General features: G+C 47.9%; 1 protein-coding gene across 1 annotated transcript in view; it reads right to left on the bottom strand.

Annotated features, from left to right (window-relative positions):
- Nucleotides 1–7,626: 7,626 nt before the first annotated feature.
- CLDN19 (claudin 19) overlaps nt 7,627–13,566 on the bottom strand; it is a 41,197-nt gene continuing 35,257 nt past the window's right edge. The window contains exon 3 of the mRNA XM_034753672.1: nt 7,627–7,745. Within this exon, the coding sequence (XP_034609563.1) occupies nt 7,627–7,745 (119 nt within the window). The remainder of the gene's footprint in view (nt 7,746–13,566) is intronic.

Here is a 13,566-nt window from a genome sequence, read left to right as displayed (position 1 = left end):
AACAAAAGTTAGGGAAACAATTCTCACACCAAACTGAACGCTCAGCGTCTGCACACAGAGTGTGTTCAACAAGCACATTCCACTGCCTCACCAGTTCCCAACAACTATGGGGGCATGAATGATTGTGGGTCTGTGCCTGGAGGGGGGATCGGTGGGTTAAACTCAGGGTGAGTGGAAGCAAGCGATAGGGGTCCATGTTGTTCCACTGGAGAAGCAGAGGTGGATGAAAAAATGACTGAGGTCCATTTGAAATGGAAAAAGGCTCCTTTGGGGGGGGTATTTATCATTTCTAAGCTATGTAGCCCATACTTCTGGAATACTACAAACATTTTCTTCTCTCAGCTGAAATTGATCATAAGCAGCATGATAGCAATATACCGGCTCTATTAAACCATTGACGGGTTCCTGGGTGGGTGTGTGCATGAATGCACATGTGTTTATATGTGCATGGGGGTGTTTGTGCATGTGTGCGCTCATGTGCATATCAAGAGGAGACAAGTCTTCACGGCAGAGTTAACTCAGGTGATCGGCACCTATGTCTCAGCACTCGCGTTATCCTAGCGCCAGTGCCTGAGTCCATCGGAATGCTCTAGGACCCCATTCCAGCGCCCCAAAAAAGGTCTGGAATGGTATCGTGGAACTTCTCATCCTCGTGGTCCTGCACTGCTTGTGTGTAGCGCTCACCACTGCCTAGCAGCCACAGTGCAAAGCCATACCTGAGTAATTAGGTCCTCACCAGGGCTTCACTCACCTGTGTCTGTTGCTAGGACTTCTGGGGGCACATCCCATGGTTCTTTGTGCTGCAGTGAGTTGAGTTGCTGTGACATTGTGTACCTTGGGGGAGCGCCCTGTAATCCCAATCTTCCTCATTTATAGATGATTGTGATCTTGACTATAGAGCAGGCCTTGTAAGGCATGAGGGGAATGGTTATGATCGGCTGAAAGTCGTTTCTCTGTCCATATATGTGTATCATTAATGCATATGGAGTTATGAGAATTGAGTTGTACGGTGGTCACTAAAACATGCTGTAAGTTGGGGGATCAGCCAGAGATTAGCTCCCCAGAGGCAACAGCAAGGAAAGTAGCCAACGCCCAGGCGGGGTGTGAAACAACCCATCACCAGCCCTTACCCACGAAGAAGTGAGGTTCTTACCCACAAAAGCTCATGCTCCCAATACTTCTGTTAGTCTTAAAGGTGCCACAGGACCCTCTGTTGCTTTTTACAGATTCAGACGAACACGGCTACCCCTCTGATAACTCACTTGATATTACTTAAAATCTATCATTTGTAGTCAATACATTTGTTTTACTGTTTATCTTTACCAGTGAGTTTGCCTGAAATGTGTGGTAAATCTGCTCAGGTTTACAAAGGCTTGTTGTGTATGTCCATTTTCCATTGATGAAGTGGTGAACCGATTAATAAATTTGCACTGCCCATCTTGAGCAGTGCAAGACGGTATATCCCTGAGGTACAGTGCAGCTGGGGGGATTTGGCTGGTGCCTTTCTCTGTGTGATTCATGAGTGGCTCTGGGGGCATTCATGCAATAGAGCTGGGTGTGGGCTCCACATGCTGCTGTGCTGAGTGATCACAGCACCTGGAGGGATTTGCTGCTTGTCACTAGCAAAGCACTGTGAGAGACAGCCCAGGCTGGAGAGAGTTAAGGGGGCACAGCAGTACCCCAGTTCCAGGCTCCACTCGGGGGATCCCGTCACAGTCATTCTGTGATTCTTTCTTTCTGTGAATTATGGGAGAAGTTGTCTGTCTTTCTAGGCACATGGGGGAGGGAATTATGGGAAGTCAATGGAGGACTATCATCAGCACTCAAGTGATTAGTCTGTGTCCTCACTGCAAAATGAGTGAGTTACCAGCCTGAGTGAAAGTGGCACGCGAGCTCTAGCCTCTCCCCAAGCTTGGCCAGCAAGTCCAGGTTGAAAGCACCACTAAACTCACATCAGAAGGTTTTGTGTGTAGACAGGAGGAAATTAGGGACAACACTCTACTACGAGCCCAGGTTAACTCTGCAGTGAAGACAGACCCATGAGTGGCACATGAACCGCTGGCTGGGGAGGCTAGCCCCCAGCCCTACCCCTCCCTCCTGAAGCCCCGCCCCTTCCAGCCCTGCCCCAGGCTAGCCCCCACCCAGCCCCAGAGCACCCACAGCCTCCCACTCCACCCCTAGCCCTGGAGTGACGGGTGGGCGGGTTGCGCGGCCCGAGCCGGGACCACCCCACAGGGAGACTGGAACAGCCACACGGAGCGGGAGCAGGGGGAGGGGGCTGGGGGCAGAGTGTGGGAGGGGCCACACCTGACTGTTCGGGGAGTCACAGCCTCCTCCAGCCTATGGTACCCGCCACCCATGGACTGACCCATAATGAAATGTTCCTTTTGACCTTAGCTATGGAGTTGCAACCAGCTCTCTCATAATACACTGTACTTAAAACTACCAGTCTATAACTCAGACAAGCCCTTCCTGGGATCTTTAGCAGAGCTGACAACTCTCTTGACTTTACAATGAGTCTCATGAAATCTGGTGTTTTCTTATGATTAGGTGAGGAGCTCAGCTTTTTATTTTTTTAAGTAAATTTCCGGAGCTCATGGTTGCAACGAAAAGCTGGAAAACATGACATGGGTGCTCCCTAAAGACTCAGAAACCAGAAGGCAAAGAAAAAGAACACAAATGTTATTATTTTTAACACATGATTTTTAAGCTACTATGATGATTGTTGTGGCCTGACTCATGATTTTTACATTTTGAGGGCTGGCAGTGCTGTCGTCTGTATGTTGTTTCTGGGCCTGCAGATTGTGACACCCTCTTTCCCGCAGTCTGTGCCCCTTTCTTCACTACCTGCTCCACATCATTTCCTGTCTGTTTTGTTGTGTAATTTGTTGCTGCGGGTTCAATGACAAACACTGAACATGAAACAAAAGCAAAGATCCCAAATCACCGACGGCCAGGATGGGATCCCCTGAAGCATGCTGGGTTGTTACGTTTCTCTCCCTGACGACCCGTTGATTTCAGGGACTTCCAGAGTAAGTGGCTGCTCAGCAGGATTAAGGGGACGAGCACGTGGCCCTAACAAGTGATCAGAGACCATCTCATCAAATCTTTGAATCAGCCACTCGACCTTGCCTGGTTCTAGCAATAATTGAAATGCTGCACCCAGAGCTGCCCAGGCCCCAGCAGCTGACACTTGGCAGCAGTGCTGTCTTTTCTATGGCCAGGTGGTGCCCCAAGGGCAGAACACGTCCCTGGCATTGCTGGTGGTGTTTGGGGTTAGCAGGTGGCATGGAAACTGCTCCCATTCTGATCATGGATCCCATGTGCTGTTAGGGAAATAGTCCTTGGGAGATTCCCCAGCTCACTTTCATAGATTCCAACACCAGAAGGGATCACTGTGACCATCTAGTCTGCCGTCCTGTGTAACGCGGCCAGGGAACTTCTCAACAGAATCCCTAAGAAAGATCATTTAGAAACACAGCTAATCCGGATTGAAAAATCGTCAGGGGTGGAGACTCCACAATGACCTTTGATTCCAATGATTAATTACTCTCACTGTTAAAAATATGCAGCTTATTGTGATGTACCTTTCTTTGCTAGACTGAAGAGCCCATTATCAAAGGTTTGTTCCCCAGGCAGTTACTTATAGACTGAATCAAGTCACCCCTTCACCTTCTCTTTGTTAAGCTAAATAGACTAAGATCCTTGAGTCTATCCTTATAAGGCATATATTCGAATCCTTCAATTATTCCTGTGGCTCTGAACCCAGTCCAACATCCTTCTTGAAATGTGGACACCAGAACTGGACAGAGGATTCCAGCAGTGGTCACATCAATGCCAAATACAGAGGTAAAATAACCTCCCTACTCCTACTCCGTATTCCTCCATTTATGCAACGCATTAGCCCTTTTGGCCACAGCGTCGCACTGGGAGCTCATGTTCAGCTGATTGTCCACCACATTCCCCAAATCTTTTTCAGAGTCGCTGGTTCCCAGGAGAGAGTCCCTCATCCTGCAAGTATGGCTGACATTCTTTGTTCTCGATGTAGATATTCACATTTAGCCGTATTAAAATGCCTATTGTTTTCTTGGGCCCAGTTTACCAAGCAATCCAGATTGCTCTGAATCTGTGACCTGTCCTTTTCATTGTTTACCACTCACCCAGTCTTTGTGTTATCTGCAAACTTCATCAGTGATGATTTGATGTTTTATTCCCGGTCACTGGCAAAAATGTTAAATAGCAGAGGGCCAAGAACCGATCCCTGCGGGACCCCACTGGAAACACACCCACGCGATGCTGATTCCCCATTTACAGTTACATTTTGAGACGATCAGTTAGCGAGTTACGAATCCATTTAATGTGTGCCATGTTGATTTTGAATCTTTCTACTTTTTTAATCAAAACATCATACACTACCAAGTCAACGCCTTACAGAAGTCTGTCTATTACATCAACACTATTACCTTTAGCGTCCAAACTTTGTAATCTCAACAACCACAAAAGAAATCAAGTTAATTTGACAGCATTTATTTTTCCTGTTTTCTCACACAATGCCTCATTGTCTGGGCGTGTTGCTGCATTCGTGAAACTCATGGGGTCCCCTGTGCGTGTACTCATGCAAACTTTATTTGAAACAAGAAACTCAGGCAGGGCCCTAACAGAGACCATCAATGCACAATCTGCAAATTCTCACAGCCCTCTAGTGCTATAAACAAGGGAGCAACTTCCTCGAAACACACCACTTACCTCTCCCTACTGGATGGGTCTGCTGAGGCTCAGACTAGGGCTGGGATTTTCAAAGCCACCTAGGGGCTTGGATCCATCGCTTTCAGTAGGAAGTAGGCATCCAAATCCCTCAGGCACCTTTGGAAACCTACAACCAGGAGTATGAACCTTAAAGTCTCTAAAATGTGCTAATGGGCCCTGAGTGTTCATTCCTCTCATCAGCTGTGGAGTGATCAGGAGTTCACCCTTCCTGGTGGCAAATGGTAATGTATCTGCTAACAGGCACAAACTAGCCCACTGAGGGAGGCATATTGTTAAATATTTGCAGATGTCCAAGCTTCTGAGGTCAGTTTGGGTGCCACTTTTGCAATTACTCACTTCATGAATCATGAGCAGGGTTTGAACTGGGGCATTCAGTACTGCCCCACAGACACCTTGAGCTAGCTGTGTTTCTTTGTCATTTCTAGGGGTGACATTACTTATCAGTCATGGATTCTGGGGTTCTGGGCCAGACACCAAATCCTATTGGTTTCTCTTCCTAGGTAAGGTGGGCCTTCTGGTAGGGGGACAAGAGGCTGAAGGCATTAGGCCTGACTCCAGAAGGGAAAGGGTTTAGGCCATAATACCACATATGGTACAGCGTCATTTCCTGGGACATCATGTATGGTGACATCACTTCCGGTGATGGCATCAGCCTTATCTTATTTCGTGACCAATCTTTTATCTCATCCATCAATCTCGTTTCAACACAAGCTAGGGGCCACCACTGCATTCTAAGCCTCAATTTGTAGTCATTAACTTTCTTAGTCACTCTTTTGAGCGAGTATGTCTCATGCTTGTTCTCAGGCAAACTGTGACTTGTTCCAGGAAACTTTGAAGAAAATCTCTTCAGCCATTTGAGTTATGTGAGCATAAAAAAAAAATCCATCTCTAAAAGAAATGTTCAGTCTTTGTTTGCGCTCGGATAGCTCAAAAACAAGTTAGTTTCAACATCCAAGTCTTGGCCTGGCATAGCTGTTGGGTGGGATGCCAGCTTTGCTGTGTTTGAAAACATTTTGTCAAGAAATAATAAAGTTAGAATCAATTAAAAATTGCATCCCATGAGAGCAGCAGCACCTTGTATTCCTTAAAGGAAAAGTCCAGGGACAGTGCAAAATGCCAGACCCAGACAATCCTGCATCAACAGCAGGGGAATCAGACTTCTTTTGCATGAACATTGTTAATCAATCCTAAAAAGAATGTGAAACATATTCATCCTACGGACCCAGTCATCCATCCTGTCTGTCTGGCCTAGCTATCTAGCTTGGGTAGTTTGTCCTAAAGCACCTAAAGTAAGAGAGTGCTACATGTTCCTGTGGCGAGATGGGCAGAGATGGAAGACATTTCTCTCTCATTGAGTTCAGTGGGAGGAACAGCTAGCTCTGAGTGCTGTCTTAAGCTCTTTAACGTTTTTTGCAGGAGGAAGTTTATTTTTGGTTACTCATTAGAGACACTAGGGGGGTCTGAAATCTGCACAAGATGAACCCCACCCGATCCAGCAGCCTTCAACGACCTGAAGGGGGGTTCCAAAGAGGAGGGAGCTCGGCTGTTCTCAGTGGTGGCAGATGACAGAACAAGGAGCAATGGTTTCAAGTTGCAGGGCAGGAGGTCTAAGTTGGATATTAGGAAACATTATTTCACTAGGAGGGTGGTGAAGCACTGGAATGGATTACCTAGGGAGGTGATGGAATCTCCTTCCTTAGAGGTTTTTAAGGCCCAGCTTGACAAAGCCCTGGCTGGGATGATTTAGTTGGGGATTGGTCCTGCTTTGAGCAGGGGGTTGGACTAGATGACTTCCTGAGGTCTCTTCCAAATCTTCTATGATTCTATGATCCCCTTCAAGGAGATCTCCTGAAGGTCCCCCCTTTACCTGCAGAGTGACTGTTTATCACCAGGGCCAAGGGCAACTGGGAAGAAGTTTCCCTGCCATCTACTTTCTGTTTAGTCTCACTGAAAACAAGCTAGTGACATCAATGTGCCTGTCCTATTTCCCATCAGGCTCCTGGGTTCTCCTCCCTGGCAGCTCGGAAATTTCTTTTAGCTCACAGTCCTGCAGGAAACAGGGAAGCAGCCCATAGGACCATTCCTCTGGGAGCAGCAGGGCACTTAGTCAGTGACCGTCTATGACCCGCACTTCCTCGGGACTTCTCAGTCATAGGGAATAACCATGATCCCTGATCCTCCTCATGAATGGGGCTCAGTGGGCAGGTGACCTGGGCCAGCTGTTGGCAAAGGATAGGCCCAGTGAACCAGGCAGCGCATGGATCAGCGGCTGTAGACACACAAACACCAGCTAATGCACACACGTGCGGCATCAGAGCGAGACTCCAGGGTGTTCAGCTAAAGGAAAACGCTTGCTGGGTGTACGTCCACTGTGGCCCAGCCATGAGAGGGAGACACGGCGCCTCGTACAGTGCTCTGTGATTGGGGCCCTGAGGAATACGCCTACTAATTAATAATAACCTTAAGCATATCAGGCAATATTCCATGCAGCAGACGGACATGGTATGTGCACCCTCCCTGCCCTGCACACACCCAGCTGGCCAGGCACATTACATTTGCATTTCCCAGTAGACCTATAGGGTACAATAGCCATTGTTAAGAGTGGCTGTTTTACATGTTCGATGGTGTGAACCCCCTGGGGGGGAAAAATTCCTAAGTCCTCAGTACCAAGTCTCCTGTCTAGGCATCACCCAAGGTAGTCGGATTAATAAACCTGCCAGGGCTTTGTATAACAGGATTAGGCAGTGCAAGGACTAGCACGTGTGGTACAGAACGGGAGAGGCCAGGCCATGGTGCTGTTAAACTGACTCTTGGAACGTAAACAGTAGCAACAGCCCCATTAAAAGGAACGACTATTGCCTAACTCTCTGAGATGTACAGGCCTTGATGTGCAATAGTCTGCTCACAGGACACTGCCAGGAGGGCACAGAGATGTGGGGCTCGGACTCTGCACTTGTCCAAGACACAGGCCGAGCGTGCTATAAAGAGAAGGCAGAACATGGTGAGTGAGGTCATGGCTGACTGGCTGGGCAAGGTGCACACCGCACCGTAGGTCAGGGGAATGAGGAGAATAGCTTCCAGGGATGGCCAGTGAGGCGTCATCGCTGCAGAGGTTCTGCATGTGGCTGGATAAGGATGGAGTGAGGTGAGAGTCCTGCATCTCCTTTAGCCTGGCGGTCTATGGTGTCTGACGTTCCCGCTGATCACATGTGTACAGCGTTCTGCGGCAAACATAAAGGAAGTGACCGGAACTGGAGTCCGGCCAGTGAATTCCCAGAATTTTCTGCCCTCTTCCTATCCCAAAGGAGAAAACCCTCCCAAACCACATGAGCCACCTATCTGCCTCATGCCACACAGCCCAGAGCAGTGCAGGAACCACTCCTTCCGGGCGACTTGGACCAGCTCAGTCCAGATCAACAACGGGCACTTCCCTTTTGAGGCTGCACTGTGGTGCTCCAGAGCCGCAGCTTTCATTTTAAAGAGGAGGTCTTCAGCCCCGGTGGTCATAGAGAAACCTTTCCAATGTGTCCCACAGCCCTGCCCAGTGCCCAAGCTACCCCCTGCCACTGGCCCACCTCCTTCAGTTGTAGCTCAGGGGCCGGCAGCTCCCCCACCCCGCCCTGTTCAGAACCTCCAGCCTTACCCAATGCAGCAGATGACCCAGCCCTCATCCTTGCCCCCACACAGAAGGAGCCTAAACTGCCTAACACCCAGGCTACCCAATAAAACACAAGAGGAGCATTAACCCTCGCAGGCCCCTGCCAGTGAACTCCTATGAGATGGGGGGAAATCCTGGCCCTACTCCCTGGCAGCATTTCTGCAAGAAACACAGACACCTCTGGAAGCTGCCAACGGATTAACGGGAGTAACTGGATGCCTACTAGACACTGACATTCATTTTTATATTCTCCGGGTCTCTTAAAGTCCAGTTGACTGTATTTTACCCAACCTGGGTTTATCACAGTACCAGCTGCAGGGGACAGGTTGCCCAGATATTACCTCACCCACCTTCTCCCTCTATTATCCTGGGACCATCATGGCTACAAAAAGATTGCAAACAACAACTGAAGGGTAAGTCCGTTCTGTACCTCTGAGAACCCCGTAGGGCTGCTCCTCACATGTCTTGATCTGAATCCCCCTGGTGATAATTCCAGACTCACTTCGCTCGAGGAGTAAGCAGAAGAGCAGAGAGCGTTCACTCATTGATATAACAACGTGATCAGCAATGGGAGTCCTCTCTCTCCAAGAGCACCATGCCCCAGCATCCATGACAGTGTATAATATGGTATGTAATAACTCATTGTAACTGGAAACAAACTGCATGCAAATCTTGTTAATTCAGCAGGCTTCCTTATGATTGAGCTGGCTTGCTTTATGTTTGACTATGAAAGCTGGAGGTTAATTAACACGTTTCACTCCCAACTTTAACACAAGTTTAACTCCTTGCTGATGTGAAGCTGCTGTACATTTTATCCCAACCCCACCAATGTCATTTAAAGACATACAAAGACCTTAGACTTATGGCAAGATTGCCTGAGAGTAACTGACAAAACAGAGGTCAGGGAAGAGGATGGGAGTACTAACCCAGACTTGTCCCACTGACAGTAATGCCCCCCTCAGCAATGAAGAGGAATTTAAGAGGTTACCTTTACTGTGCACAAGTCAGACTCATCCTTGTTGTTCCCAGGAGGAGGGATGGAGAAATCTCTCAGAAGCCACAGACTAGGGTAAGAGATTTTGTTTTAGAAAGTTGTAAAGGTAAAATGAGTTTGATCCAGAGGGATCAGTTGGGGGCCTGGAATCACCTGACTGAGTCTGGAGAAAGCAGCGCCCCCCTGGGACTGGCAGCACTCAACGCCAACACCCGGGTTAGACCATTTTAAGTTTTTCCAAGTCATGTCAGATGTGCTTTGCATTGTAAGATGTGATGTGCGGCCTCGTAATTAAAATGGTAATGGGTCAGAAATCAAGTGCAATGTCCATGTGCCGGTGTCCGCAGGAGACCGGCTGGTGGTTGTGGGGAGACATCATGCTTGCTAGGTTGGGTAGTCTCAGCCCTGAGTTAAAATCAGGGAGTTCTTCATTTCACCATCATTGCCCTTTATTATTTTTAAGTGCCCCAAAGCGTACTAGATATCGAGAACCAGTGCAAGAGGAAGAAAGACAAGGCCACTGCCCCCAGTGTCCGAGATAAGTCAACGTGACAGCGGCAGGGCACAGGGGGAGGAAGGATGAAGATTAGAACCATAAGAGTTAATGGGATCTCACTTGTAGAGTCACAGATTTTAAGACCAGACGGCACCAGTCTGACCTCCTGCGTAGCTCAGGCCATGTGGTTAAGGCATGTTCCCGTCTTGGGGATCCCGTACAGATATTATGTTTATTGTTGTTGTCATCTCATATATGAGCATCAGACAAGGACGTGAGCCTGAGGGAGGGTCTGAATTAGGAGAGGTGAGTGTCATGCTCTGAATCAGCTACTCTTTCTCCAAATTGTTAGGTGCCAATTGCACCAGTCAACAAGCGTTTGACTCAAAGGGGCATTGTCAGCTCACCTTAGTATTCAACACTGTCCTTCCCTCTCTGTGTTATTTATGTGGCTCCCATCACTGCAGGATCTGAGCGCCTGGTCATCTTCCTTATATTTCCCCTCACAGCGTCCTGCGAGGTAGGGAAGTGCTGTTACCCCATTTACCCAGGAGGGACTGAGCAGCTAAGCCTGCCACAGGACAGAGCAGAGAATCAAAGGCTGGGCTCTCAGTCCCAGGCTAGTACCCCATGCCACTGGGAACATCCTTCCTCTCCCCCGATAAAGCCCACGCATTTTCTGGAGAAGGTTCTCAGAAAAGATGAATGCCTCCTAAAAATCTTAAATCTCACTGTGTGAACCAAAAATAGAGATGCTACAGCCAAAATACCCACAGCTCCCCACCCTAGGCCCCCCAGAGCTGTACCATCCTGCCCTGGTCAAAACTTGAACAGTATGAATTTATTACTCAGTCCGCCCTTCCCTCGATGTGAAGAGGACGATGCACAAGCCCTTATTAACCGAGCTGAGATTTCCCCCCCAAACAAACACACTGGTTAAGATAAAACATAAAACAGGTTTATTAACTACAGAATGGTTGATTTTAAGTGATTATAAATGATAGCAAACCAATCAAAGCAGGTTACCTAGGAAATTAAACAAAAACGGAATCTAAGACTTTTATAAATTAGATCGGATTTGAATCAGCAATATCTCACTCTGACTGATGATACAAGCACTCCCCCGAGCTTCCATACACAGGCTAGAATCCCTTTAGCCTGGGACCAGCATATTCCCCAGTTGAGTCATTTTTCCTTAGGTGTTTCCAGGTGTTCTCTTGTGTGGGGAGTGAGGCCAAGAAATAATGTCACACCCCATCTTTGATAGTCTTCCCATATGGCGGGAACCCCTTTGTTCTAAGCTAAGTTCCCAGCCCAGTTTGTGGAAAAATACAGGTACCAAAATGGAGTTCAGTATCATGTGGTCTGGTCACATGCCCTTGAATGCCTCACTGAGTCATAGCAGCCACTATCCATAGTCTGTTTGACATGTCCCCAGATGTGGACAAACCTTTTCCATGGCCACTGTCTTTGTTGATGGGCTATTAGCACTGTCTAGCGTCTTTATTGTTGTACCTGAAAGGCGCTGTGGGTGTTACCCAGAGCAAGCACATTTGAAATGAAGATGCATAGTCAATATTCATAACTTCAGGTACAAAAATGATACATGCACAAATAGGATAATAATATTCAGCAAATCATAACTTTTCCATAGACACCTCACATGACATATCTTGTACAAGGTGCATCATAATCACACCACTATGATGAATATGGGGTGCAGTGTCACACGGTCCCTGAGATCTCCCTGACACGGTTTTGGAAGGCAGCAAGCCGATCCCTGGTATCTAAAAGGTTGAGAAACTCTGGACTAGGTGACCCTTGCAGTCCCTTCTAGCCCTTTGGTTCTATGAAATAGGTGAGTATGTTGGTATCTCAGCCCCATATGGGTAATGATGTTAAGGGTCGTGGTGAATAATTCATGATTATAATAATGTTGCCCCTTGGCCTGAGCCAATATTTGGGCTTTGCTGGGTTCTGTAAGGAGGAAAAGGAGAAAAAGAGCCAGATATTTCTTTGGTGCAATCTTGTTTATTTACAAAGAATGCCCAAAGACCTGAACGCAGGAGGACCAAACAGAAGGCAGTTTCCTTGCTCACAATTTCTAAGCCTGCCTTAAATTCTTTGACTCAGATTCAGTGCCTCCCACTATCCTGCTCCTTGGACTAGAGTCCTGTGGCACCTTTAAGACTAACAGAAGTATTGGAGCATAAGCTTTCGTGGGTGAATAAGCACTTCGTCAGAGGCATGACATGCGTCTGACGAAGTGGGTATTCACCCACGAAAGCTTATGCTCCAAATCATCTGTTAGTCTTAAAGGTGCCCCAGGACTCTCTATTGCTTTTTACAGATCCAGACTAACACGGCTACCCCCTGATACTTGACTCCTTGGACTAAGTATTCCAGGCTATTCCAAAGGCCAAAGAGTGCAGTCTTCCCAGCCATGAGGTTTTGACACAGAAGCACCTCTAGTTTTCCAGTTACTATTATTGACCATTTATATGAATGCCCTCAACAGGATGGAGAGTCAGCTGTGCCCTCTCTCTCCCCATCCATTGCATAGGAAGCCTAGTGCCTAATTCACAGTTCGTGGAGTCTACTGGCTAGATAGGCACCTAAAAAGGACTCCGTGAATAGAGAATTCAGGGAAGATAATGTAATTAATGCCAATCAACATGGGTTTATGGAAAACAGATCCTGTCAAACTAACCTGATATCTTTTTTTGATGAGATTACAAGCATGACTGACAAACATAATAGCGTTGATGAAATATACTCAGGCTTTGTCTACACTACACAGTTTTGTTGACAAAAGTCAGCTTTCGCTGACCAAACAGTGGAGGACTACACACTGCAATGCTCCTTCTGCCAACAAAACTCTCCTGCTTTGCCAACAAAATAAAACCACCTCGACGAGAGACATAGACCTTTTTGCAGCAAAGTTATATCGACAAAGCGACAGTGTAGACACTGCGCTTGGTTTTATCGCTGTAAATGGCCAGCAGGAGGTGTCCCACAATGCCCATCCTGACCGCTCTGGTCAGCAGTTCAAACTCTGCTGCCCTGGCCTAGGTACACAGGCATCCACCCCTCTCTCTTTTTAAAGGCCCAGGAATTTTTGAAATTTCACTTCCTGTTTACTCGGCATGGAGAGCTCCTATCACACCCTCCCAGCTGCCCATGGCGGCTCCACGCAGCAAACGCTCTCCCGCTTGGAGCACACCCGAGTTGTTGGATCTGCCGGGGCTGTGGGGAGAGGAGCCTGTGCAGTCCCAGCTCCGCTTCCGCTGTAGGAACTTCGATACCTACGGGCAGATTTCTCGTGGCTTGTTGGAAAAGAAACAAACAGGACTCAGGGCAGAGCCATGCAAAGATAAAGGAGCTGAAGCAGGTCTGCCAGAAGGCCAGGGAGGCAAATGGTCGCACTGGTGCTATGCCGAAGACCTGCGGCTTCTATAAGCAGCTGGATGCCATCCTTGGCGGTGACCCCACCTCCACTGCCAAGAGCAGACAGTAGACTCAATCCCGAGGATGAAGTCGTGGATGAGGAGGTTGGAGGATGATGTGGAACAGATGGCAGGGTTATCCAGTGGTGTGGCGAGTCAGGACCTCTTTTCCACTCTGGAGGGGTCTAGCCAGTCCCAACAGTCC

This window comes from Trachemys scripta, chromosome 19, assembly GCF_013100865.1.
Source record: "Trachemys scripta elegans isolate TJP31775 chromosome 19, CAS_Tse_1.0, whole genome shotgun sequence".
NCBI classification, from domain to species: domain Eukaryota; kingdom Metazoa; phylum Chordata; order Testudines; family Emydidae; genus Trachemys; species Trachemys scripta.
The sequence above is the reverse complement of the archived record's forward strand: the minus strand, read 5'-3'. Positions and strand labels throughout refer to the sequence as shown.